The sequence below is a fragment of the Cebidichthys violaceus genome, unplaced genomic scaffold (assembly GCF_023349555.1).
Source record: "Cebidichthys violaceus isolate CVI_PGR_0920_01 unplaced genomic scaffold, fCebVio1.0.p SCAF_15, whole genome shotgun sequence".
Taxonomy (NCBI): Eukaryota; Metazoa; Chordata; class Actinopteri; order Perciformes; family Stichaeidae; genus Cebidichthys; species Cebidichthys violaceus.
In genome coordinates, this window is record NW_027176318.1 from 11,907,215 (window position 1) to 11,930,697 (window position 23,483).

A 23,483-nucleotide genomic window follows, 5' to 3' on the forward strand; every position below is an offset into this window, starting at 1 on the left:
TTTGGCGTAAAGTGACTTTTTACTTGAGCACGGACACTTTTCACTAGGTGTCGGTGCTCCTTTCTGCCCTCTACATATCAGGTTCTCTGGGTGATTCAAGATCAAATGGGGCAGCAACAGTGTTGTATTGTATTGTAAGCTGAGCTTGCCTCAGGAAGTGCCTCTACAAGCTGCCGCTGCTACGATTTGAGCTTTCCCTTTCCCAGAAAACGTGTTTATATTTGGACTCGGCAGTCTCATTTAATTCTTCGGTACAAATGCAATTTGAAGATACGGTCAGTGAGCAGTGGTCCCCATCGTAACTGTCACTATTAACAGCAGCCTGGCTTCAATGTGCGGAGTGTTTGTGAACACCTCGTTAGTTTCCCCGATCACACGCGCTATATCGAACCACCGTTACGGGACAGCGCCACACTCCAGACCAGAAGGTGGCGCTGCTGTTTGTCGTCCGTCCGAAATCACCGTAGAAGAAGAAGAAGAAGAAGAAGAAGAAGCCGAGGATGCGCGCGGAAGTGGACATGTTTACTGGCTGCAACCGCGTTAGCCTCGTAATGTAGCGTTATGTCGTCAAAGATGTCACTTGAGCTTTGAAGTACTTGCTGAAACATCACCTGAATATACGAGTGGCTGCCTCTAATGTCTTGGACTCATAAGAGTATACGATCATCAAAGTAATGAGGTAAAATCAACCTGAGGGAAGCTCACATATAGCATCGAGCTAAGGCTAGAGCTAGTCCTGTGTAGCGCGGGGCTCCGTTCAAAGAAAAGACATTTAACTTGCTGATCGAAAAATGTAACGATACACGTCTGATCGAGCATGACTTCAGATCATTCCGAAAGCATTAGGATTAGTTCTTTAAGTCGGCGGTATTTGTTTAAAGAAAACCAATTTACTAAATTCACGTTTTCAGTTGTAAGAATTACACTTGTAACGTAGCTACTGAAAGACGTTTGTAAGATGTTGTCCTCACTCATGTGAGGGCCAAACGACACAGGATCACCAAATGAGTTTCAGGTCATCTTCACTGGTTACTGCAGGAGTGTTGAGGTGCTGTTGTTCTGGTCACTCTCAAATATTGTGCCAGTAGTCAATAACACTGAGAACGACGGACTGGTCGGTACTGTTACTGTTGTGTCTAACTAGCATCTCTCTGCCTGCTGTTCTGCAGGGAAATGGACAAGAACGAGGACCTGGTCCCAACACACGTCAGTAAAACACTGCTCATCCGCCACCTGCCAGCTGAGCTCCGACGGGACGAGAAAGAGGACCTCTTAAAGTATTTCGGAGCCGAGTCGGTCAGGGTCTTCTCGAACACGGGTCGTTTGGTAGGTGGTGCTTCACTGATACCAAAGCTTCGTGTCCTGACATTCATTTGAGTCGCTGTGCTTTCTGAGCGCGCTTTTCCATCTCCACAGAAACATGCAGCTTTTGCCATATTCAGAAGTGAGAGGTCGGCAGCAAAGGTGAGCGATTTCGGTCGCGTGACATTCGAGGACGCTCTGCTTGTGTAAAGTGAATCTCATTGTATCATTGCATCCGTTTTAGGCTCTCAGCAGGCTCCACCAGTTAGACATCCTTGGTCATACACTCGTTGCGGAGTTTGCCAAAGGCCAAGATCATGTGACGGTATTAAAGGACCCACCAGTGTCAAACAGGTGAGTTGCTTGATTTCTATGGATTAAGAAACGCCATTGATCTGCACAGGCCGTAGCTATGAGACGTGTTACTGTGGCACACATGCGGGTTGTTAACATCCTGCGAGATCGAGCCGGTGTTGGTTTCGGTCGTGTGGTCTTAAGATCCTGTTGTAAGCTCCACAGACCAGAATGAGTTCCCCACACATCGTGTTTTATTTATAAGTTGGCAAAAAATCAACACAAATCAGTTCAACCAGACTCAAAATAGGAAAAAGTTAAATTTAATCATGCTGTGAACTGAAATCTACACCTAGCGCTCCAGTGGAACTTTTAGTGTGAACACATTCTCGGCACCCAGCTAAATACGTAGCACTAAAACACTTCTTCATTACAAGTTCGCGGGTGAAAGCCACAGCTGAATCCTTTTTGTAACGTGTGCTTGTCTTCTCCAGCGGCAAACACGTGAAGAAAGAGCAGAGGAAACAGGAGACCAAGCAGCCAAACATTCCCCTCATAGAGACCGGCGTTGCCCCTAACCTTGGGTGAGTGTTGAATGCATGTCTACAAACTGTTGTTAGTCAGAGATGATTTCTGAATTCCTCGTTGAGATGAGGCGTTCTGTTTTCATGACGTGTGGTAAATGGGTCTGAAATGATGACATTGAACCGCTTCAGTCTTGCTCAGCAGGTGGTTCAGTGCGTCTCTCTCTAGTGCCTTCTGCTCGAGACGTCATGTGGAGCTCTGGTATTTGTTGCCGCTCTGTCCTGTGAGGTGAAAACTAAATGATCATATTATGCTCTGCAGCATCAGGCCCCACGACCAAGGCGTTACCCGTCCAAATGATGCTATATACTGTTAGATATGCAGGCATGACGCCCGCCGTCCAAGCCTGCCGTTGGTCTGTGTGCGCAGCGGCTGCCTGGAGGCAAGCTGACAATAAACCTGGATGAGAATCTAAAAGCAATGGTCAGGAGCTGTCAGCGGCCTCGTGTCCAATTAGACGGTCGGGCCGCCATCGAGCGCCCGACAGGCCGTCTGTCCCGCCAGTTGGTGGTACCAGGTGGTCTTTGATAGGTTTCGCTCCAACACTGCCAGTTTATCCCGCCGTGTGCTGAAATGTAATCTGGATCAGCCAGTAGTGTTCACCACCTCCTGACAGGATGCAGTTTGGTTCCATGCACTTCTTTAATTAGATCGTTGCGGTGTCTACTGCTCAGAGACGTGGTGAAGCCCTGGGATCAGCGAAGCAGCGTAGTTTGATGTCTGACTGCATTTCATTGCATTAATGAATGAATGAATAGAATACGAATCCTCCCTCATGGTGTCTGTAGTTGTCCATCTCAGAGTTGATATGTGAATCCAGCGATCAAATTAATTTAGAAATGCAATATGAAGTCTCGCTCATTGTAACAAACAAAAGCCTAATCCTAAATGTATCTGTTCAACGAGCTAGATCCAAAAGTTTAGCAGTTAGCCGCAAAAACAAGATTATTTCTCAAATTTATGGAGACGTTGACAGTTGGGTGAACAAAATGGACGAGCTTCTTGACAGACCAGGACATTACAGCATTATTATAACTACACATTTGATTTTAAAACACAAAAACAAATCGGCTGAATGAGACGCTCTCGGTGTCACTACGAGATTTGAATGTTTCTTTCACTTCTTTATTCTTAATTTCTTCACTTGTAGCGGTTGTGCTGACATGTTGGTTTTCACCTTGCTCCCAAACCTCACTACACTTTATCAGATGGATATACATCTCACTGTTTTTCTCAGTCCCAGCTGAGCTGCTAACAGATTTCTTTGTCATCTCGCCAAGTGGCAGATTAAACAACATACACTCTGACCCCCCCCCCCCCCCCCACTTGAGGTCTTTGTTTATGAGGCCTCAGAGTCTGGGCTTATAAAAGTTCTTATTACACGAGGACACGCGGCGGTGCTGACATGGCATGCTGGTCCCAGCGTCCCTTAATGGCCGGCTTTCATATTTGTTGGCTGAGTGCTTGTCGTCTAAAGAAGGAGCTACCTAGCTAACGCTCACCGGCTGGACCACATATTCATGCGTCTCCATTATTTTGACACATTTTGTGAGTTGTTAAGCGGGGGGGTGGGGGGGGGGTATTGTATTTTAGGCAGCCAGTTGCAGCCGCAGAGTTTCCTTTTAAGTCATTTTGTCTTTTCCTCTCGCTCTCTCTCCCACAGGTTGACATTTCAATCGAATCCCACTCTGAAATATTTATACCCACCACCTTCTAATGGCACTCTGACCAATATATCACACGTCCTCATGAGTGTGCCAAAGTTTTATGTTCAAGTGAGTATATACTGCTTCTTTTATATCCTTATGTTGGTCGTGTGTGTGTGTGTGTGTGTGTGTGTGTGTGTGTGTGTGTGTGTGTGTGTGTGTGTGTGTGTGTGTGTGTGTGTGTGTGTGTGTGTGTGTGTGTGTTTTCTATTCGTGTCTCTGTTCCTGTATTCATACTTTGGGCATTTGTACCAAAAAAATGCAAATGTGACAACATTTCAGATTCCCATTGTAGATGGAAATATGAATATCGCAGAGGTTTTTTGAACTCCATCCAACCTCTTAAAGATCAAACAGCAAACATTTGCCTTTTTAAATTTCAATTTGGGGAGCAAGTATTAATAATAAACCATAAGTGGGAGGCATGAGTTATAGGTTTAACATTTCCCTGGGAGCCGTGCTGCTGCTCCTAGCGTCGGCGTCTTGGTGGTGCTAGTGCGTCGCGGAGAAGCCGCCTCCGTGCTCAGCCTCACCGCCGCTCTCTCACTTCAGCCTCGATCTCACCTCCATCCTCGTATTTGAAATGAAAATGCAAAAGCCTCGCAATCTGTTTTACATATGGAGCCCGAGTTCCCGGCTGCCTGTTTTGAGAGCAGCAGTATATTTATATTACCGGCTCCCACCCTGCTTTTGGTATGAATCTTTAGATGCAGCCGTCACCGCTCTAATGCTCTCGTCTCCAATTATGCAGGTGCTGCATCTGATGAACAAGATGAATTTACCGTGTCCGTTTGGCCCGGTCACTGCCAGGCCCCCCATGGTGAGCTTGTGTTCATTGGATAAAGAGGAGCAGGCGACGGTTTGGGTGTCATTCGTTTGATGTTAAACAAGAAATTCTGCGTTGTTATATAAATGTGTTAGAGGGGACGTGTCTCGGGACAGGAACTCATGAGATTAACCAGCTCCCAGCTTCAGAGGACCCTCAACCATCAGGGGCTCGTTGATTGAGGGTCTCTCTCTGGGGTTTTGGTGACTCCAGCAGCTATTCATTGCCCCCAAAGACCACTTCAGGGCCACCCACCATCTTTTACTTTACTGAAGGCAGTGCAGATGTTGTAAGAGTGGAATTAAAATGAAGGCAGACAGTGGACAGGCTTCTTCTTTTTTTTATATTTTGATTTATTATAAATCTGAAATATTGCCTTTGGCTCTTTAGAAATGATCATGTTCACTTTCTCTATTCTCCATTATTTCATTAACCAAAGGATTCCTTAAGGAAATAGTCATCAGATGAATCGGTGATGTCACAGCTCTACACACTACACCGCTACAGTCATCCTTTATTATTGGGGGGGGGGTGTAATAACCTAATTCGCTCTTACTATCTGCAAAGCAATGAATCAAACGCTGCACTCCTGAGGTCGTCAGTTGAACCCAGAGGCGTTTGCATACTAAGCCGGCTTGTTCTTCGTTTCCTGCAGTTTGAGCTCCTGCCTCCCGCCCCGCCCGTGCCCATGCCTCCTCCCTTCCCCCCCGACTACCCGCCTTTACCGGAGGAGGAGATGGAGCTGTCCAGTGGAGAAGAATCCGAGTACGAGAGCGGGGACGACGAAGACAAAGAGAGGTGGGCAGCGGTAGTCAGAGAGGACTGCCGTTCGACGCAGTGTGTTAATGTGTCATTCAGAAGTGTCTTAAAACTCCCATGATTCTTTTTGTCCACGGCAGACATTTTCTCCTTATTCTCTCTCTCTCTCTCTCTGCTTTATTTCAGGATTGTTCGTCTGATGGGCCTGGTCAACCAAGCATGCAAGAGACCCCTGAGACCAAGAACAGCTTCAAAGAGAAAGAAGCCCAAGATCAAGGATCTACTCTATGCTCCCAAACCAGACTCTCAGAGGTACCCCACAGGCACTCGTGCATGTCACAGTCCTCATGCATAGACGGTATTCTTAGGCAGCTAAACCTCCAGACAATATTCCTCATAAAGACAGCCTTTTGTGGCTCAGAGACAGTATTGTTACAGCACCACGCACGCACACACTCCCTTAATGACAGCCCGCAGACTGTTTCTAAACTATACTCACTCCTCAGTGTCGGTGGAATGGGGGGGGGGGGGGGTATCTGTGGTTGATCCGGAGCCAGGTTTATTGAGTGGTGATTGTCTCTGCTGTCCTCAGTGCTCCAGTGCTGCAGCCCTCCGATGTGTTTGAGCAGCCCCACCCCGCCGGCCACAAGAAAATCGAATTCCACATTTCGGTTCCAGAGGCGGCGGCCGTAATGGAAGGAAGTGAGCCCGGTCAGCCTGACGATGAAGGCGGAGGTAAGGGCTCTGCGTCCACATTTTGACCCCAGATAGTCACTTCCTGCAACCTACGTTCACCGCTACGTAGCCTGGTGACTTTTATTACGTAAGTTATTAATTCATTCATCATTTTGTGACGAACAAAAACTTCCATCACAATTTCCCAGAGCCCACGGTGATAAATACTCAATTCACACTGATAAAAAACAGAAAAAGCAGAAAATCACAAATACGTTTGTGCTGAGAAAGGTGAATTATTTTTTGTTCCTCTTTATTTCAGGTCATTTTAGCACTAATCGTGACTTAAATAAAGTTTTCCTTTTAGTTTCTATGACGTCACTTTGCTAGAGGTAAACCAGAGGTAATGTCTGGTCAATGAGATCATTGATCTGTATCTGTGAAGACATTAAGAGATAGATTAAAGTCTTTAACAGTTATTTTCATTCACCTGTGAGTGAATGATTATTATCTCAATAAATCCATCACTTTCTATTTCATGTCAGAATCAGCAAATATTTAAACTTCTAGCTTGATAAATGAATACAATTAATTATTACTATTATTATTGAATTATTCTAAATAAATGAATGAAATGTTAAATAATATCCTATCATAATCCTGTCGATTGACTACAGGATCAGTCTGCTGGTCGTTCAGCTTCAGCTCCATTAACATCCAGCCGTTCCCGGCTCTGATCGGTTATTGATTACAGGCATCTTGGGAAGGAACTTCGTGCCAATGCACATTAGGCTAAATTGTACACGCCACCTCTTAATGTGGACGTCCAATCGGGGGAGGAGCGGCCCGTCACTAAGAGGAGAATAGCTGGTCCGACGGTGCGTAAGAAAAGTGCACCGCCTTCTGTCTTCAGAGGAAGAAAGGCAGCATAAGGATTTGATTATTCCCATACATCATGTTTATTATCGCGTAGAAGCAGGAGGTGGTTTGATGCTCATAAGTTAAAGCCCTTACCATGGAGCCAAGTGTTGCACGGCAGTATATCACAGCAGAAAGGTTTTTACCATTATCTGTGTGAGGAAATGTCATTGGGGGCACAGTCTGTGTTCCTCGTCAGCTGTTTGCCTTATCTCCCCTCTCTCCGGCTACAACTTCACTCCTCGGCAAGTAAAACAGATCTCAAAGTCAAACACAAGATCTCCTGAAGGCGGGGGAGATAAACTATGACAGCTGGCTTTTTGGATTAGTCTTGTTTTGGGAAAGGGTTTGTGTGATCCGATAAACAAGCTATTTAAATGGAAAGGGCTGTGTGTGTGGGGGGGGGGGGCAGATAAGGAGGAGGATAATTTTGAAAGCAGTGATCTAGTTCTCTGCCGAGAGTGTATCAGAAAAGCTCCCCAGCACCTCTCGCTCCAGTACACACACACACACACACACACACACACACACACACACACACACACACACACACACACACACACACACACACACACCTTATGACAAGCGTTGGGTTTTTTTTCCCCTCCTCAGATTTGTACAGGCTCACTGCTCTTAGTAATTCCATCGTGTGTGTGTGTGTGTGTGTGTGTGTGTGTGTGTGTGTGTGTGTGTGTGTGTCAAAAGACAGCATTCACCGCGTTAACCCCCCCCCCCCCCCCGACAAAGACCTCCCTGTCTTCGTCTCAGCCGGTTTGTAGCGAGGCCGCGTTTAGAATTCTAAACGATCAATATGTTGAACTGATGTGGACCGGGATGATTTGCATCCGCTCTCCCATCCTGAGCTTGTTTGGTTTCCTGGAGACGATGAACATGGTGGAAGTGATTACTTCACCATCTGCTGTTGTGAGACTCTTTGAAAACTTCCATCTGTGTTTGTGCTATAGGGAGAGCGTCCTCCTCCTTGTTGCGTGTCATAAAGCAACCCGGCAACGCGCGCGCTGCCAACTTAGTGACGCGTTATACGGGAGACCGCTTAGCCGCTGTTGCCGTAACGAACGCGGCAGCGACTCGACGAGTCGGTCGTGAACGTGCTGCGTCGAGTTCAACCTCTTGTGTTCCCCTGCAGAAGCGGAGGAGAGGGAGCTCGCCCCCGGCAGCAGCAGCAGCAGCAGCCAGGAGGCGGCGGAGGCGGAGGGCTTCGGGAAGCTTTACCCCAGCGCACAGGCGTCCCAACGGCAGGAGGAGCACAGCGGCGACGAGCAGGACCTCCCCTCAGACGTCATCTCCAGGAAGGAGCTGGAGAAAGGACGGCTGTCGAGAGACGGTAAACACCAAGGGGGCTCTGGGTCCGCACACACGGTTCACTCTGCGTGCTTTTACTCACTCCAACCATAACAGACGTGGATGTTCGTATGAGGGAAGGGTAACATTAGCTGGTGAACTGGTCTTAACCCGGTGATTAGAGACAGGAAGTCGGTAAACTAGACCGTGACTTTAGTTTTCAAATGTGAGAGAAAACATGAATATCAGGACAGAATGCATGTTGCAGCTTAGGTGTTGAGCGGTAACAATGTAATCCATTACATGTTTTTAATGATGCTGCCGTATACCAGCAGCGGACATATCAATTATCGTTTTCCTCTCAGAAATGCTGCTCTGTGTAGAAGTGATGCAGGACGGATGGAAGCAGCAGCAGCAGCAGCAGCAGCAGCAGCAGCAGCAGCGTTCTGTTTGAGATGCAGAGTAGAGAGACGTGGCTGTTAGCGAGAGCAGCGACTGCACAGAACCCGACCTGACAAAAGAAACGGAGATCCATCGAGAGGAAGACGAGCTGAACAGTTTAACGTCGGCGTTACGTTTTCTGAGATGATGAGGACCGAGGAGAGAGTGGCACATGCTGCTGCTGCTGCTGCTGCTGCTGCTGGTGATTAGCCGCCTCAGCCCAGCGCTGAAATGCTAAACGTCAAAGATTACTTGTCACCAAAAAAACAATTTGAGTCATATTCAGACTAAATCACGAAGGGAAGTGTAGTAATGTACTCAACATCGGCCATTTCTACGATGTAGTGTCATCTGAACCTGACAGACTGACTGAATCTGAATGTGGTGCTGGATGGACAGCCTACAGAGTTAGCAGCTAGATAGATAGATAGATAGATAGATAGATAGATAGATGTGTGTGTGTGTGTGTGTGTGTGTGTGTGTGTGTGTGTGTGTGTGTGTGTGTGTGTGTGTGTGTGTGTGTGTGTGTGTGTGTGTACCTGTATCTGTATTTTTGCATCAAGTTGTCTCTTTTTCGTCCCCTCTCTTTTCAAACAGAGATCAGGAGGATGTCTGTGTTCAAACACTATGAACCGGGCGAGCCGACCTGCAGACTGTACGTGAAGAACATCCCGAAGCAAGTGGAAGAGAAAGTAGGTCCTTCGAAAGCATTTGACCCACTTTGCTTTACTGGATCTGGTGCTCATTCTGGAGGTTTCATGTGTTGCTTTACATCATATGTCATCCGATGTCATTCTTTGTTGTTGATTGTTCCGTTTACTTCTCATGAACCACAGAGTCCACGCTGCATTCATTTTCATTGACTATCTCTCCTGATGTTCCTCATTTGTGTTCCAGGACCTGAAGTACATCTACGGGAGATACGTCGACCCTTCGTCCGAGGCCGAGAGGAACATGTATGTAACCCGAGCAGAACGTCCTCTTCACTGAACCCGTCACTGCTCGCGTGCCGCTTCGCCCCGTCGATCTTCGTGAGCGATTCTCCGCTCCGGCAATTTGTCACTTTCCTCTGAGAGTTTTTAGTTATTCATGCTGACTGTGTGTTGTGTTATTAATAAGCACCTAACCTGACATAGAGATCACGAGGGACATTTCATGTTGGCACATCAGCAGTACTTCAAATGAATATTCCACCTGAGTCATCACACTCAGCCAGCTGATGTGATGTGGAGGGGCCGGACTCTGACCACAGATGCAGTGATAAACGGGACACTTTGTCTCTCCGGGGTTACTGCAGACCGAAGCGTAGATGTCCTGAAACATTTTTAAATTCAATGGAGTGTTCACGATTGTTGCTTCTCTTAGGCTTAAGTTGCAAGTCAGTAAAAAAAAGCAGTTGGTTGTGATGGAAGCCGGCAGCTTCTCTGGTCTCAGGGACACTCGACCGACGGCCCCTGGTTTACATGATCACAGCAGCGGATCATGTTCCGATTGCCTCTCGCACTGAACGACTCCAGTATAATGGTGACTCTACTGGGCTGTAAGCGCGGAGTGATAATGATGTCTCTGTCTTTTTGTGTGTGTTTTTACCTCAGGTTTGACGTTGTGTTAATGAAGGAGGGGCGGATGAAAGGCCAGGCCTTCGTGGGACTCCCCAGTGAGCAGAGTGCAGAGAAAGCTCTGCGGGAAACCAACGGCTACGTCCTCCACGACAAGCCCCTCGTTGTCGTATCCTTTTACCTTCTCTCGATGAAACAAGGACAAGATCTAGGAGTCTAGGATCCTCCCTGTATGTGTCTTAACAGACTGGAGGAGTCTAGGATCCTCCCTGTATGTGTCTTAACAGACGCCATGAAACAACAAGGACAGGGTGGTGATGCACTTCATATCACAAGGCCACTTTCTATTACATTTAGGAGATGTGAGCACATGTCATAGTATGTGTGAAGGTGTTGAGAACAGAAAGTAGACCTGGTCTGACACAGGCAGAGGGCCGGCTGAGAGCTGGTGTGTGTTGAATATGAGGTGGACTCCTCCCATCACAGCTGTGTTGGCCCTCCAAAGGGCGAGGACTCATTTTCTGGCAGCCCTGAACCGCCACCTGCTCTTCCTCAGCGATAATTGCACATCAACCTTTGAACTTGTCTAATGGAACAAGGCTATTGATTTTCGAAGGGTGTCTTAATGTGCAGCCCATAACCAATTAGCTCGGCGACGGCGTATTAGTCCTCCGGTTCAAAGAATGAACGGCAGAGTCTGCATCGTCCTTTTATTTGAGACGCTGTCCTGCTATATGGCAGGTCAGGTGACCATTGTCATTAAGTCGCCGTTAAAGAAGCTCTTAACGTCGGCAGTCTTCATTCCTGCTGGAAGCAGAGTGGGCGTGGTAGACTCCACTTCCACTATTCATAAATACAGGAAATGACTATTGCAGAAAGAAAAAAAATCTCAACCATACATGGTATCAAATGTGAGGTTTGATTTCACGGAGATCTTAAAGATTGTAACTTTAGATGGATGGTGACGTGCAGCAGCTATCCAGGTGAACATGTTCCTCTCAGGGTCACACGTAGAACTCAACACGTGTTCTACGGCAGGCGTGTTTTTAAGGAGTTTGTTCTGTTTGGAGTCGGGTGAGGTTCATTTGGGTGCAGATGTCTTTTTAAGCAGTCAGAGGCGGAGGACAGCCGGTCCCCGTTTAGAGTCCCTGTAATGATTTTTTCAGTGCTAGCTGGAGACCGCAGCACGACACTTGCCAGAGAATCCTCAAACAGCCTGCTACAAAAAGAAGGGAGCTGAAAGAAGAAGAAGAAACCTGCGTGAGATGCAGTGTACGGTCCACACTGCAGTGACTTTCACGCCTCTGGCCCCTCCCCTTTTATTGAATCCCTCACTGAGGTACTTGGCTCAGCAAACGAGGTGACCCGGGCTCCGTAAAGGTCCGTCTTTTGGCCGGTAGTCTTCTGGCATTTCTACGCAAACGGCCGCGACCTTTTCTCAGATCACATGAGGAAGAGGGTCCTCTGTGGCTTAAAGCTGCTGCTGCTGCATGCAACTCTGGGAGTACAACGCGATAGTATACGAATATTAAATATGGTATAGGTCTGATTATCCATCTGTGAACTTGGGCCGTAATGGTCTTTGCAGTGAGGTTGGGGTTCTGGTGTATATCATTGTGGGGCTAGTGGATGGGTCTACATTTGAGGTATTCCAGGTTACTAATGGGACCAGGTGAAGGAGCAGATCTGTGGCCCGTATAGGATTATGGTTTTCATGTCCTACACTGGAGAGAAGTCGCTCCATGAAGCGAGAGTGAACCTTCAGCCCGTTTGATGACCGACCTTAACTATGAACTCGCAGCAATTCGCCCGATCGGCCAAACCAAAAGAAGACAACACGGTTACCAAGAGAGGAGCGAAGCACCGATGAACTCGACAGGTGAGTGAGAGACGAGGACGTTCTAATGGAAGCCCTCATTATGCCTTAGTGTCATCTGTTCTGTGTGTGTATAGAAGGAGCCTTATTACTCTTAATGGTGTTTTCTTTTACGTTTGTGTCTACACTTTATTTATTCAAGATGCCATGGCTTGATATTGTGGCCCAGCAGAACCATTTGTATCCTTATTCTGGCATATCCTTTGGAAGAACAAAAAGCAGAGAAAATGGGGCAGTTTATTTGTAGCTATTGTGGCACAGTTGGAAGTTGAGACGGCCTGGACTGTAGTCTAAATTTAAAGGCCTGCCGTGCTTTGTTTCTGTCTATTGTCTCCCACAGTGTGTGCTCTGAAACACTTAGAACACTCTGTAAGTTTGTGCTGTTTGAGTCTCAAACGCTCTTTACATTTCTCTCTCTACCTTGTGTGACTGATTTTCAGGTGATGGTCGTCAGATGTCATCTTCCTCTTTTCTTACTAAATAAAAAAAGCTATTTTATTAAACATCACTTTGGTCGTGTTTTCTTCCAACCACAGCTTCAGACGTACTATAGCTGATTTTATCTTTAGCCCCAAACTGAAGGTCCTGACCGCGGAGCGGAGGTGTGCCGGGATGAATGGCGATGAACTCGTTACAACCTGGAACTAATGTGCAGTTTATATGGATTTCATTTAATGGACTTAAACTAAACAGTCAAATTAGTGAAATTAAATAAAAAATATTAAATGTTTTCAAAGAACTCTAAAAAAAATCTAAAAACTGAAAACTGTTGCAATCATATGTATTCTCCTCATTTGCACTAATTAAGCTCCTGTGCTACCAATTACACTCAAAAGTCACATGATTAGTTAAATTGAGCACCTGTGTGCACTCTTAAGTGTCACATGGTATAACGGAGCAGTATTCATCCATTAGCACACAACAAACTGGGACCAGTTTGTTTCACGGAACCAGTTGTGACTGTTTTTGTTTAGGCCCATTACGTGTAATTGCAGGCTGTAATGCGACAGCATCAGGGCGACTGCGTCTGCGAGGCGCCGCATGCGGACGGAGCCTGGCTCTGCAGCAGATGGTCGGCTGTCAACACGGAGGAGGACCCGCAGTCCTGAAGAGGCGGCAGACAGACCGGCTTACCTTTACTGGCCCCGTCTGTGAGATTTATTGAGAGTAAACCTTGGAGGGTGAACTTCTCCCCCTCAGCAGCCATCATAACTGAAGATTTGGAAATCCAATTGGTTTTTGGCCGAAGCAATACTGTGAGCGTACTGGCTGCGTGTCAATCACAGCTAAATTAAAGTTTGTGCGCTCTGATCTTTGAGACGTCGGATGAGGAAACATGACATTGTTGTGAGCGGCTGGTTGTGTGGAGAAATGTGAACATCAGAGAAACTGTGCTGGGATGTGTTTTCTGTCATGGGATGGATGGAGCTCACTGGTACACAAATATGTAACAACACACACACACACACACAATGTAAATGTGTGCTGATTTAATAACGCTGTCCTGTTGTTACTAAATAGTTCTCTATTGATGGTAACATTGTCCTTTTCTCCTGGTTCTCTTTGTTTTAGTCGGTTCAGTGTTGGATGGCACAACGATGGATCTCTAGCTAATGCTGCTCTATGTTATTAGAAGAAGAACAGGGTCTCAGTGTTACCGTTCGATGAAGACTATGAGACAAAAACCCACTTTAGTTTCATCATTTCAAAGGCAATTTAAAGTTAAGACTTTTCACGAATGTCAAGTCTTATAATTAATATAAATCACAACAGTGTCTGAACCTCATGTCCCCCCCCCCCCCCCCCCCCCTCAGTCCAGTCATGGTTTCCAGAAGCAGGCGATGTTGACTTTGTGTTACATGTTGGATCACGGTCCTGGTCCTGATTCTACCTTTGTGTAACGTTGAAGGTACTTGTAGTTCATTAGGCCCCGGCCCTGCTCACGAGTCTGGCCTTCTCCCCCCCCCCCCCCCCCCCCCCCGGTGAAGCTCCAGGCACACCGGGGGTCATCAATCACACGTGCTCGTCTGGTCCGACCCGCAGCTCGTACGTCAACGCCAGCGCGAGGGAGGAGTTCCCATCTGTGCCCCGCTCTGCCCGCCATCCCAACGATGACAAATGTGCCACCCGCCAAGGAGATATTGAGAGTTACCAGGACATTCATCAGGCAACATTTGAGCAATATGAGAGATAACCTTTTGTAAGTGGACGCAGATAAAGATGTATGTTCTGCCTCTCCTCCCGTCTCCGTTTTAATACCGCAGCTACCCACGAGTAACACCGTGATGATGTGTTTCTTATTTCCAGGATCAACCAGGTGTTCCGTTTGCTGCTGGAGCCCGTGGATTGCCGGGTGAACACGTGCACATGTGGCCTATTTCCCCCCCACGGTCACTGTGTGAATCAGCCTTCACTTCTGCCTTCGCACCGCATATTGCTTGTACAAATTGAGCTCAATGTTTACTCATAATCCAGGAGCACTGCAGGCAACATAAACATGCCCCGGGCCATAAGGTATCTCCAGACGCCTCCAATGACGACGTTGATGTCTGCATTTACCTGTGGGCTTCTGGGCTCTATTGTCAAGGTTTGTTTTTTTTGGGGGCCTGGTGCAAAGTGAGCTTCTGTTTTCACTGAAACCGAATACTGATGCGCTCACAAGCCACTGAAGCCAGTACACATCAGTACACATCAGTCAGTCCATTCCCCACTGCAGACAGTTACCAGTCTATGAGCGTGTTTGCTGTGTTGCTTTGGGTTTAGCTGTGTTGGTCGAAGCATTGCTCTGTCACATCGGGGGTCCCAATGGTCCATCAGAGACCCTCCACATCAGGGAACTCACCTTTTATAAGCAGTTGGTACAGTTGGATTTGAGGGGAAAGATCTGATCCCCTTCAACAGACTCGTGAAACTCTCTCAATGCAGTCGTCAGTGAAGAGGACCTGCATTAAAGCATCCGTTTCTTTGATGAATAGTCGAAGCCTTTGTGTAATGCTAGCATCTTATTAAATGCAGCACTGCTACTATTTTGTCCCACTAAGCTTCTAAATACCACGGTAGAATTCTGCTTGCTGAAATTGAATTAGTGTGAAATTGGGTTTTTTTCTCCATCGTATTTATGAAGATTCATGGAGGAGATCAAATTTCCTTTTTATCTACATGTTCTGCTTGTTTGTGTTTAATAGATGGCATGTAAATTCAGACTGATTGAGGTGTAATTATTACTCAGAAGTATTTATATCCTTTATCAACTACGCTTTCTGTACACGTTTGTTAGGAGAGTGAATTTGGCTCAGCCAGAGGATTTTAAACAAAAGAGGGATTTTCTGTCACTTGATGTTTGAGCCAACAACACAAAGCGACTCATTAATGTGATTTATTTTATTTTTTTATATTTGTCAGATATTAATCTATTTTAATTAAATGTTCTATTGTCAAAACCGTGACTACTTTCATCCCTGATCATTTTACCATCACTAACAGCACATATGACTTATGACGCACAGATGATGATTATCTCACTGCGCCGTATTGCACTGGATCACTGGATCACTTATATCTTGAGTTCAACCCCAAGATGTAAGCAAACCAGTGACGTGTCGCCACCACTAGGACACAAACCACTCAGTTAGTCTTATAATAATAACCCTAAAAAAAAGACAGAATCAAAGGCTCCTTACTTCCCCCTGAATAAAAGATGGAGAACTAAAAGACTTGTGTTGCATAATCTGTGCTGACACTTTAATGAAAACATCTTTGAAACCATTTGGTATTAAAGTAATACACGCATTCTCTCTGACTGTCGGACGCTATTAGAAGTGACGGTGAGCGTACGTTGACGGAGGTGAATTAGCGTTAGTGATTAATGCGGTGTGTGGAGTTCACATGCTGGGATGGGCTGAGGAGCACAGGCCTCTGGTGGGCCGCAGCTTGGATTGCGTACATATCGAAGCAAAGAGGGGGAAGTAGAGGCTTTAGCAAACTACTGGCTTTAACCAGTCAAATGGTGAGCAGTGCAGTTTAATGGAGATGTTGTATATCTTTTTCAGATTTGGCACAGCTTTCCTTGGCACACATCACCCCAAAAACTCTCTTTTGCCAACGTTGCTGCCCCCAAACCCTGGATCTAATTCAGATTGTACATTTTAGGCTAATATTAATCCTTTTTTTCTTGCATTGATAAATGTATATAGCGTGCCTTACCGTGTCCACTTTACACTATATTTTGGGAGTGGCTCCCCTCCCAGCTCGGTTTGTTTTCGGCTTCAGTCTCGGGAAAATTCCATCTCTCTGTGACCTTGTTACAAAAGCTGCAGCAATTAAAAAGCACGAGGTAAGAGAACAGCAGGGAAGCACAGGCTGAGCAGTTGTTTAAAGGCATTTCTTGGAGCTGATGGTAAGGCACTGACAAAACCGTCACCTGCAGCATGAGGTAGCAAATTCCAGATTCCCATCTTGTCTCCTTGTTTGATGGTGCATATGTCATCTTTTTTTTTAAGCACAGGATGTAATAACCCTCTATTTGCCATCTGCCTCTACTCCGACACCCGTCGCTGCTCTCCTCGTGTTCACGTCTACGCTGGTGTGTACAGTAAGTATATAAACGCTACCAGCCTGCAGCGAGTATTCACGCTTCACAAACAATGTGTGTTTTAAGCATTCCAGGTTATTTAGATCATTGCTGCTGCTTGCTACTTCAGAATACCCGGTTTTCATTTGTTGCAGCAATGATGACCTGAACTTGAATTGTTTCTCAGAATCCGGCTCGATCAACGAGGAGTCAGCACGGAGAATAAAAAGGTGACGTGAGAATACAAGTACGGCCCTATAGATAGATTATGTCACACTCTGCAATCAAAGTGCGTTTCATTGAAATGCTTTACATCCCCTTGACCCCGTGGGCCTTCCAGCCACACGCAGACATCGATGAGGGGGCGGACACAGAATCAATGATAGCCCTAAACATTTCCCCAAGAAATCCTGTTGTGTTCCTCAATAGTAGCAGTGGAGCACGGCTGCGTTGGTGGCCTGCTGAGACGGGGACTTTCCTCCGGCCTGGACCAACTTAACTGTGAGCTTTTGCTGACTTTGAAGGAGCAAATCGTGGGAAGACACACAGTGCTTAGTCAACTCCAGAGTGTGTGTGTGTGTGTGTGTGTGTGTGTGTGTGTGTGTGTGTGTGTGTGTGTGTGTGTGTGTGTGTGGTCGTCGTCGAGCCTTTCCGAGAGCAAATGTGTCAATTCCGAGGTACGCGTATTCATTATGGAGAGAGTGATGGCTTGACCATGCATATTTCATGCTTTTAAACCCTGCAAGTTTCATGAAGTTGTCCGAATGAGTAGCATTTAAAAACTGGAGTGAAGTAATGTGCTTGAATAATTAATCTATAATGTCTTTGATAAAAAAATTACAACCAAAGTCATCAGTTTTATTGAAGCCAGGAGGTTAATTTATTAATCTTAATGTTTACATTAGGAGCCTTATGGATGCAGTTTATTTGGTCCATAGCCTACAGATCCAGACGTCCCACTTGAGCTCTTAATGGTTCAGCTTTTTCGCCGCGGATGACTCTCTCCGCGAGTTACGCAGTGGAAATGGTGAGAGCACAAGATGTTTGTCAGTTATTGCATAGGCTTGTAAAGCCTGTGTCGGTATGTAAAAGTACACCCAGCTTTCCTATAAAGTGCTCATCCCCCAATGCGAGTTTCCTCCTCCCTTTTCTGACATTACACCTCCTCTCTCATTGCTCTGCCCTGTGCTGTCCGAGTTGCCAACTAAATCTCAGCCTCATCTTGTCCGCCGTAACCTTGTTTATTCCCAACAGTGGCATTAGCAAAGCTGTAAAAGTATTTATGGGGGTACAAATGCGGGACAGCCAATCTAAGGTAAATCTATAAATCCTGGCTGTTGATTTCTCAGGGCCAGGAGGTGCAGGCCGGTGATCAGTAGTGGTAGAAAGTATTCCCCGGGTGACTCTGTGTGACTAACGCGCAGGGGCCGAGCAGCATGCCAAACAGTGTGTGGCGACACTGTTGTGCTTGCAATATGGCTAAGCTGGCCTTCGCCTCTGAAGTGAGACACCGCCTGGCTATCCATCTACCACGAGCTGGTATCATTAGCTAACACCAAACAGGGACCTGACTCAGCAAATGTGTGTGTATATCACATTTAGCATCCTGTCCTTGGCTTGTTTATGGTTAAAGTACAAGCTGGAGCTTTCTGGAAAAAAAAAAGAAGAAAGTGTTAAGAGGTCAAACATATTGTACATGGAGGTGCTGTTACTCTACAGTAACTGGGACTTACAATTACAGCTGCATTAATTATTTAATGGCCACTAGGAGGCGGAAACATGTCAAAACAAGCTGATGTACACAGCCACCACACATCAGCGGCTTGTTTTTATGGCTGATTTTGTTGGCAAATAGTTGCCTACTTACACTGCAATTTTAGCAGTGATTTGGAGTCGTGTTTCTGGCCACCAGACCTAATGGAAGTCCAATATTCTCTCTTCTCAAGCTCTATTTTCTGCTCGTTCTGCTCTCCACCAACTCCTGACATACATATCTGGGTCTTTAACTGGTCGCTGTGTTTATTTAATATGGCGCTGGGTGAAAAGCATACAGTAGGTTTGTCAAGTATTAGAGACAGTTACCTTCAGGTATTTAGGAGAGTAGCTAGTAGTAGTAGTAGGAAGGGAGGAAGCTTTGAAAGAAGCCAACGTTAAACAGCTCTGGGAGCAAATAGTATCCTGCCTGAAGGATACAAACCACTTAATATCAGTAGATGAAACATGTAGACAGTATTGTCATTCTTCTTGTGTGTCCGTGCAACTGATTATAATCCATTTAAAAAAATAGCAATAGGTGTTGATTAGGTGGGATTATAATAGACTTGAAGACGTGTGTTCGGATAATGCACACTGATATATGTTGAATAGAACCAAACTCGATTAACAATTTACATTTCAAGTAATGTTGTCACAATCTCCTTTATTTCTGTATTGAAATGATCTGTTTAATCAGCTGAATAAGACACCCTACGTGTTGTGATACAGGCACTACTCCCTCCGACGGCAGAAGTAAGTTGAAGACCACATCTTTTCCACCTCAGCCAAACTTGTCTTTCCTTTCTAACCTTGCGCTCTTTCTCAGCATCGTGCAGGGATGGAGCTTCCATCAGCCTCCATCTCTAATAAGATTTACAGAGAGTATAGCAGTGAAAGCAGGGTGATATGTCTTGGGAGCTCTACCCTCAATATTGGCAAGGAAATCAATGTGGTAAGTAAACCTACCAGCACAGTTTGCAATCAGCTGCTAGGCCAAAAGTAATCACTGAATTGAAATAATCCTGGAAGGTTTCCCCACAGTAGCAAAGTTAATAACAAAAGAGTCACACAGGCCTACGCCTTGAATTAGATATTAATCCTTGTATCAAGAATAATTACCAGGAAGGTTCAGAAACGGTGACCTTGCAGAGTGAGCCTCTCTGGTTGTCCGTCTGGACTCATTTCAACATTCAACAGGCGTCTCGGCTTCCCTGGATGTGTACTCAGTGACATGATTTGCAATGGTACAATGTAGTTTCTAACTACTTAATTCTTTGCACTACACTGTCAGGGAACGGTCCCTCGGGCAGCCAGGAACCTCATCATCAACAATTTCCCACTTGTTTACATGAATCCTATCTAGATCTCCACTCATTCCCATGGCAGCTCTTTGTAATTCCGCTCTATTGTGACGGGTTTGACAAACAGTCGGCCAACACTCATTAATTAGCTGTAAATATTAGCTGTGTGCGGGCTCTGGAAATTCTCTTCTAATGCTCCTTAATGGGAGTCAGGTCATTTGTTAATACATCCAGCGCACATTGAATGGCCTTCTGTGCACGCACTCCCATTGAGCTTTCACATAAATCCTGGTTCTTTTCTGTTTTATTAATTAGGAGCTATAGCCAGCAAAGCAAGACACTGTGGGGAGGAGTTGCGCGTTTACTTCAGGGAGGCGATGAGACGTCTGCTGTTGTTCCTGAGTCTCGGTTTGGGGAGATAAAGCATCCTCTCCTGCAAAGTCTGTCTGCCAGTCAACTGTCAGACAGCGAGGTCAGGTCTCTGTCAAAGCCCCAATCATTTTGGCTTATGAGAGGTCAAACGGAGCCGTGTTTGGCTGAACTGCAAGCCCCCCTTGTCTGCCTCTCCAAGAGTAATTGCGATTTATTTTGCAATGTTGAAAAGTAAACACGACCATTTCTCAGAGGCACCATTTCATGAACATCGTGAGCTCCCGTGTGTCTGAGATCTTCTTCACCAAAAATTTGTCCAAGCATGGAATGGATCATATTATTCCATCAGAATTACCTTGAAAACTGGATGATTCTTGATTTATTCCGCTGGTGATTGTTGTATTTTAGGGAAGACATCTAGAAACATTTGTGGAGATTTTTTCTTTGCTTGACATTTGATCTCGATTATAATGGTTAATTAAGGGATACTCCACGTGTGAAGAGCTAACTATTAAGCCGTTAGGCTGTGATCTTTAGCTGCTTATGTCTTGAAATTATTATTTATTTTTTTTGCCAAAAAAGTTGATTAATCAATGTACCATTGATGGTGTGTCCCCACGTTCCACACTGATTTGTGCAAACACTGTGTTGGTCTGGGCACCAAAGAACACTAGCTAGCCGCCCCTAATGTGTAACAAACACTACAGGCAGTGTGTGTCTCAGCAGGCGCTAAATTAACACGAACAAAAAGCAAGTTCTTGTGGGGAGCAGTCCTATCCGTGCAGCCAGGGGAGGCAGGTGATACATTTCTCTACTGATCTGTGCTATAAATGTAACTCCTGTATGATTCCAATCATTTCAATCATTGTTATAATCAGAATCTCTGAATCAGCGCATGTCCTGTTCAGAGGAGACAGTGAGGTGAGGCAGTGACGAGCTGTTCCTCACCTCAGACTGTGAATCCTCACTAACGTGTCTTTTTCTTTCTCATTGTTTGTCACCACTGTAATATCTGTAGACTCTTTTATTAGATGTCCTTTCTTTACATAGAATAGGTAATGTATTTCACGTGTGTGTAGAACATATTTAGTGTCGCTGATCTGACATTAAACTGCAGTGAAAAAACACAGAGAGGCAAACAGTACCTCTGCCTCACTGAAGGGGGCGAGCGAGAGCCCACGGGTCGGGTTGATGCTTGTTCTGTCGTTGCTCTTCTTCTACACTTCTCTTCTTTCTTCTTATATTTTGCTTTGACCGCAAACATGTAAGATTCAATATCTAAGCTTAAAAATGTGTCAAAAACCAGTGAAATATTAACAAATCAACAGCAAGTCAACGTCGGACAGGTAAAGTAACCTTTAACGTGTTTGTTCTTCTCTTTATACATCCGTGGTTGTTACACAGATTATCGAGGAATTTCGCGGGCTTCGCTTCTGAAACGCTCGCGGCGGAATCAAATATGTACCTTACCTGTGTGTGTGTGTGTGTGTGTGTGTGTGTGTGTGTGTGTGTGTGTGTGTGTGTGTAAAGAATGCTGATATGAAATATGAAAAACAACCAGTAGTCAATGTGCAGGCTGCCAAATGAATGGTGATTTAAACTACTCCATTGGGTTCAGTCACTGGCAACGAACCTCACCGCACGTCACTGGCGCTAACAATATACGCGCCTCACGTTAGCGAGCTAGGAAACATAAAAGTATAGCGTTCTGCAGGTAGCAGCGCAGCACAGACGTGCTGTCTCATTGAGACAAATGTCCGTTAACCACTGGGAGGGGAAATGCTCAACCAGAGGATTGAAGTATCATTGTGCTTCACTTCCAAAGGAAAGGTTGTACTTGAATTTCTGCATTTTGTATGTATACATATACATTTCTCATGTATATGTATACATTTCTCAAAGCTGCAACATGGTGAGATATGCAAAGCACTGATCAACAGAAAAAACCTAGCAAAGTAAAGAAAGGTAGTCAGCGGTATGTAACTGCTTCTCTTTTACTAACTCCACTTACTGACTGTGTGTGTGTGTGTGTGTGTGTGTGTGTGTGTGTGTGTGTGTGTGAGTTAAAGACAGTCCTCGTCTACCTCCGCCCCCTCCTCCATCCTTTGATATTGACACAGGTTTCCTGTTAGTTAAATGCAGGCCTGGGGTCTCCATCGAGCGTCCTCACGTTGCTCTGTGTGTTCAGGTGAGTGAGTCCTCCTTAGCCCTGGGCCCATGAAGCAGCAGTAATGATCTATCAGGTCCACCGCTGAACTACCGGCACATCAGATGAGCGGGCATACCTTACCCCCTGTTTGGCACGTTTGATACTGTGTGTGTGTGTGTGTGTGTGTGTGTGTGTGTGTGTGTGTGTGCTTAGACACTGCTGCGCCGAGCTGTGGCTGCATGGTGGGGCTCTCTGCAGTAGGTCCCAGTGTGGCGTACAATAATGACCTGTCAGAAACGCAGACCTCTAAAACAGGGATAATCTACAGAGGCGATCTGACTAAATGAATTCTAACAGGAGCCGAGCCAACCCCCCCCCCCCCCAGGACCCCTGAAAAGCATAATCTGTTCCACTGGTCTTTATCAAAACTGACAGGAAAAAAAAGAAGCACACACCGAAATAGCACATGCTCGACTGGAGGAGATGACTTCTGTCGCACTGTGGTTTGTTTTGAGATAAATATTCTTTTATACATATTATAATGATGCTTGTTTGTTTGATTTGTTTGGATAATTCCATAATCTCTTGGTTACATTGTGTTCAGCCTGTTTCAAGATTTGGGGAGAACATCGTCTCTGTGGGAATTAGCCATTTACCAGAATTCACATTTGCATCATTAACTGGGGCAGCAGCACTGTTCAGTGTGGGTCTGTGGAGAGGAGCGAGCCTCACGAACCACAGACACGGCCTGATCATCCTGCTCGCGTTGCATAAAGATGACATAGGGGGACATAAGGAAGTCACTGTGCTATGGGCCTCACTTTGTTTGTTGGTAATAAATAGAATTTGAGGATACTGTGACGAGCCAATCTTATGGTTCCAGCGTGGTACTGAACCTGTGGCATGAGGCTTGTTTGAGCATATTATATGGACCAAAAGAAGCGCTCTAGTTGTTGTTGTCGTCGCCCGGGGAGCAGCTTTAAAGAGGCTGTTTGTGATCGCAAATAATTGATTCAAATTAAAGCTGCAAAAGGGAAAGATTTTAAGTCAAAACACATCATCATACATCACAAAGTGGGAGCGCAAACCCTGA

At 45.7% G+C, this 23,483-nt stretch overlaps 1 protein-coding gene across 2 annotated transcripts; it reads left to right on the forward strand.

Moving 5' to 3' along the window:
• The first annotated feature begins 468 nt into the window (after positions 1 to 468).
• On the forward strand, positions 469 to 12,751 carry rnpc3 (RNA-binding region (RNP1, RRM) containing 3). 2 transcript variants are annotated; one of them, XM_068710076.1, is made up of 16 exons: positions 469 to 679; positions 1,170 to 1,326; positions 1,417 to 1,464; positions 1,547 to 1,656; positions 2,091 to 2,180; positions 3,845 to 3,956; positions 4,639 to 4,707; positions 5,369 to 5,511; positions 5,659 to 5,784; positions 6,065 to 6,207; positions 8,213 to 8,410; positions 9,406 to 9,500; positions 9,706 to 9,764; positions 10,404 to 10,536; positions 12,169 to 12,246; positions 12,386 to 12,751. In XM_068710076.1, exons 1-15 carry the CDS (start codon positions 675 to 677, stop codon positions 12,235 to 12,237), a joined length of 1,557 nt encoding a protein of 518 aa, XP_068566177.1. In that variant the 5' UTR covers positions 469 to 674; the 3' UTR covers positions 12,238 to 12,246; positions 12,386 to 12,751. The 2 variants fall into 2 exon arrangements, with proteins under 2 accessions (XP_068566177.1, XP_068566179.1); XM_068710078.1 differs by having other exon boundaries at positions 12,684 to 12,751.
• Positions 12,752 to 23,483: the final 10,732 nt, after the last annotated feature.

What these genes read in the sequence shown, in the direction of transcription:
- rnpc3 (XM_068710076.1), top strand. An exon ending in GGCGTTGCCCCTAACCTTGG is followed by an intron (nt 2,181 to 3,844) that starts GTGAGTGTTGAA and finishes TCTCTCCCACAG; the next exon opens with GTTGACATTTCAATCGAATC. An exon ending in ACGACAAGCCCCTCGTTGTC is followed by an intron (nt 10,537 to 12,168) that starts GTATCCTTTTAC and finishes ATGAACTCGCAG; the next exon opens with CAATTCGCCCGATCGGCCAA.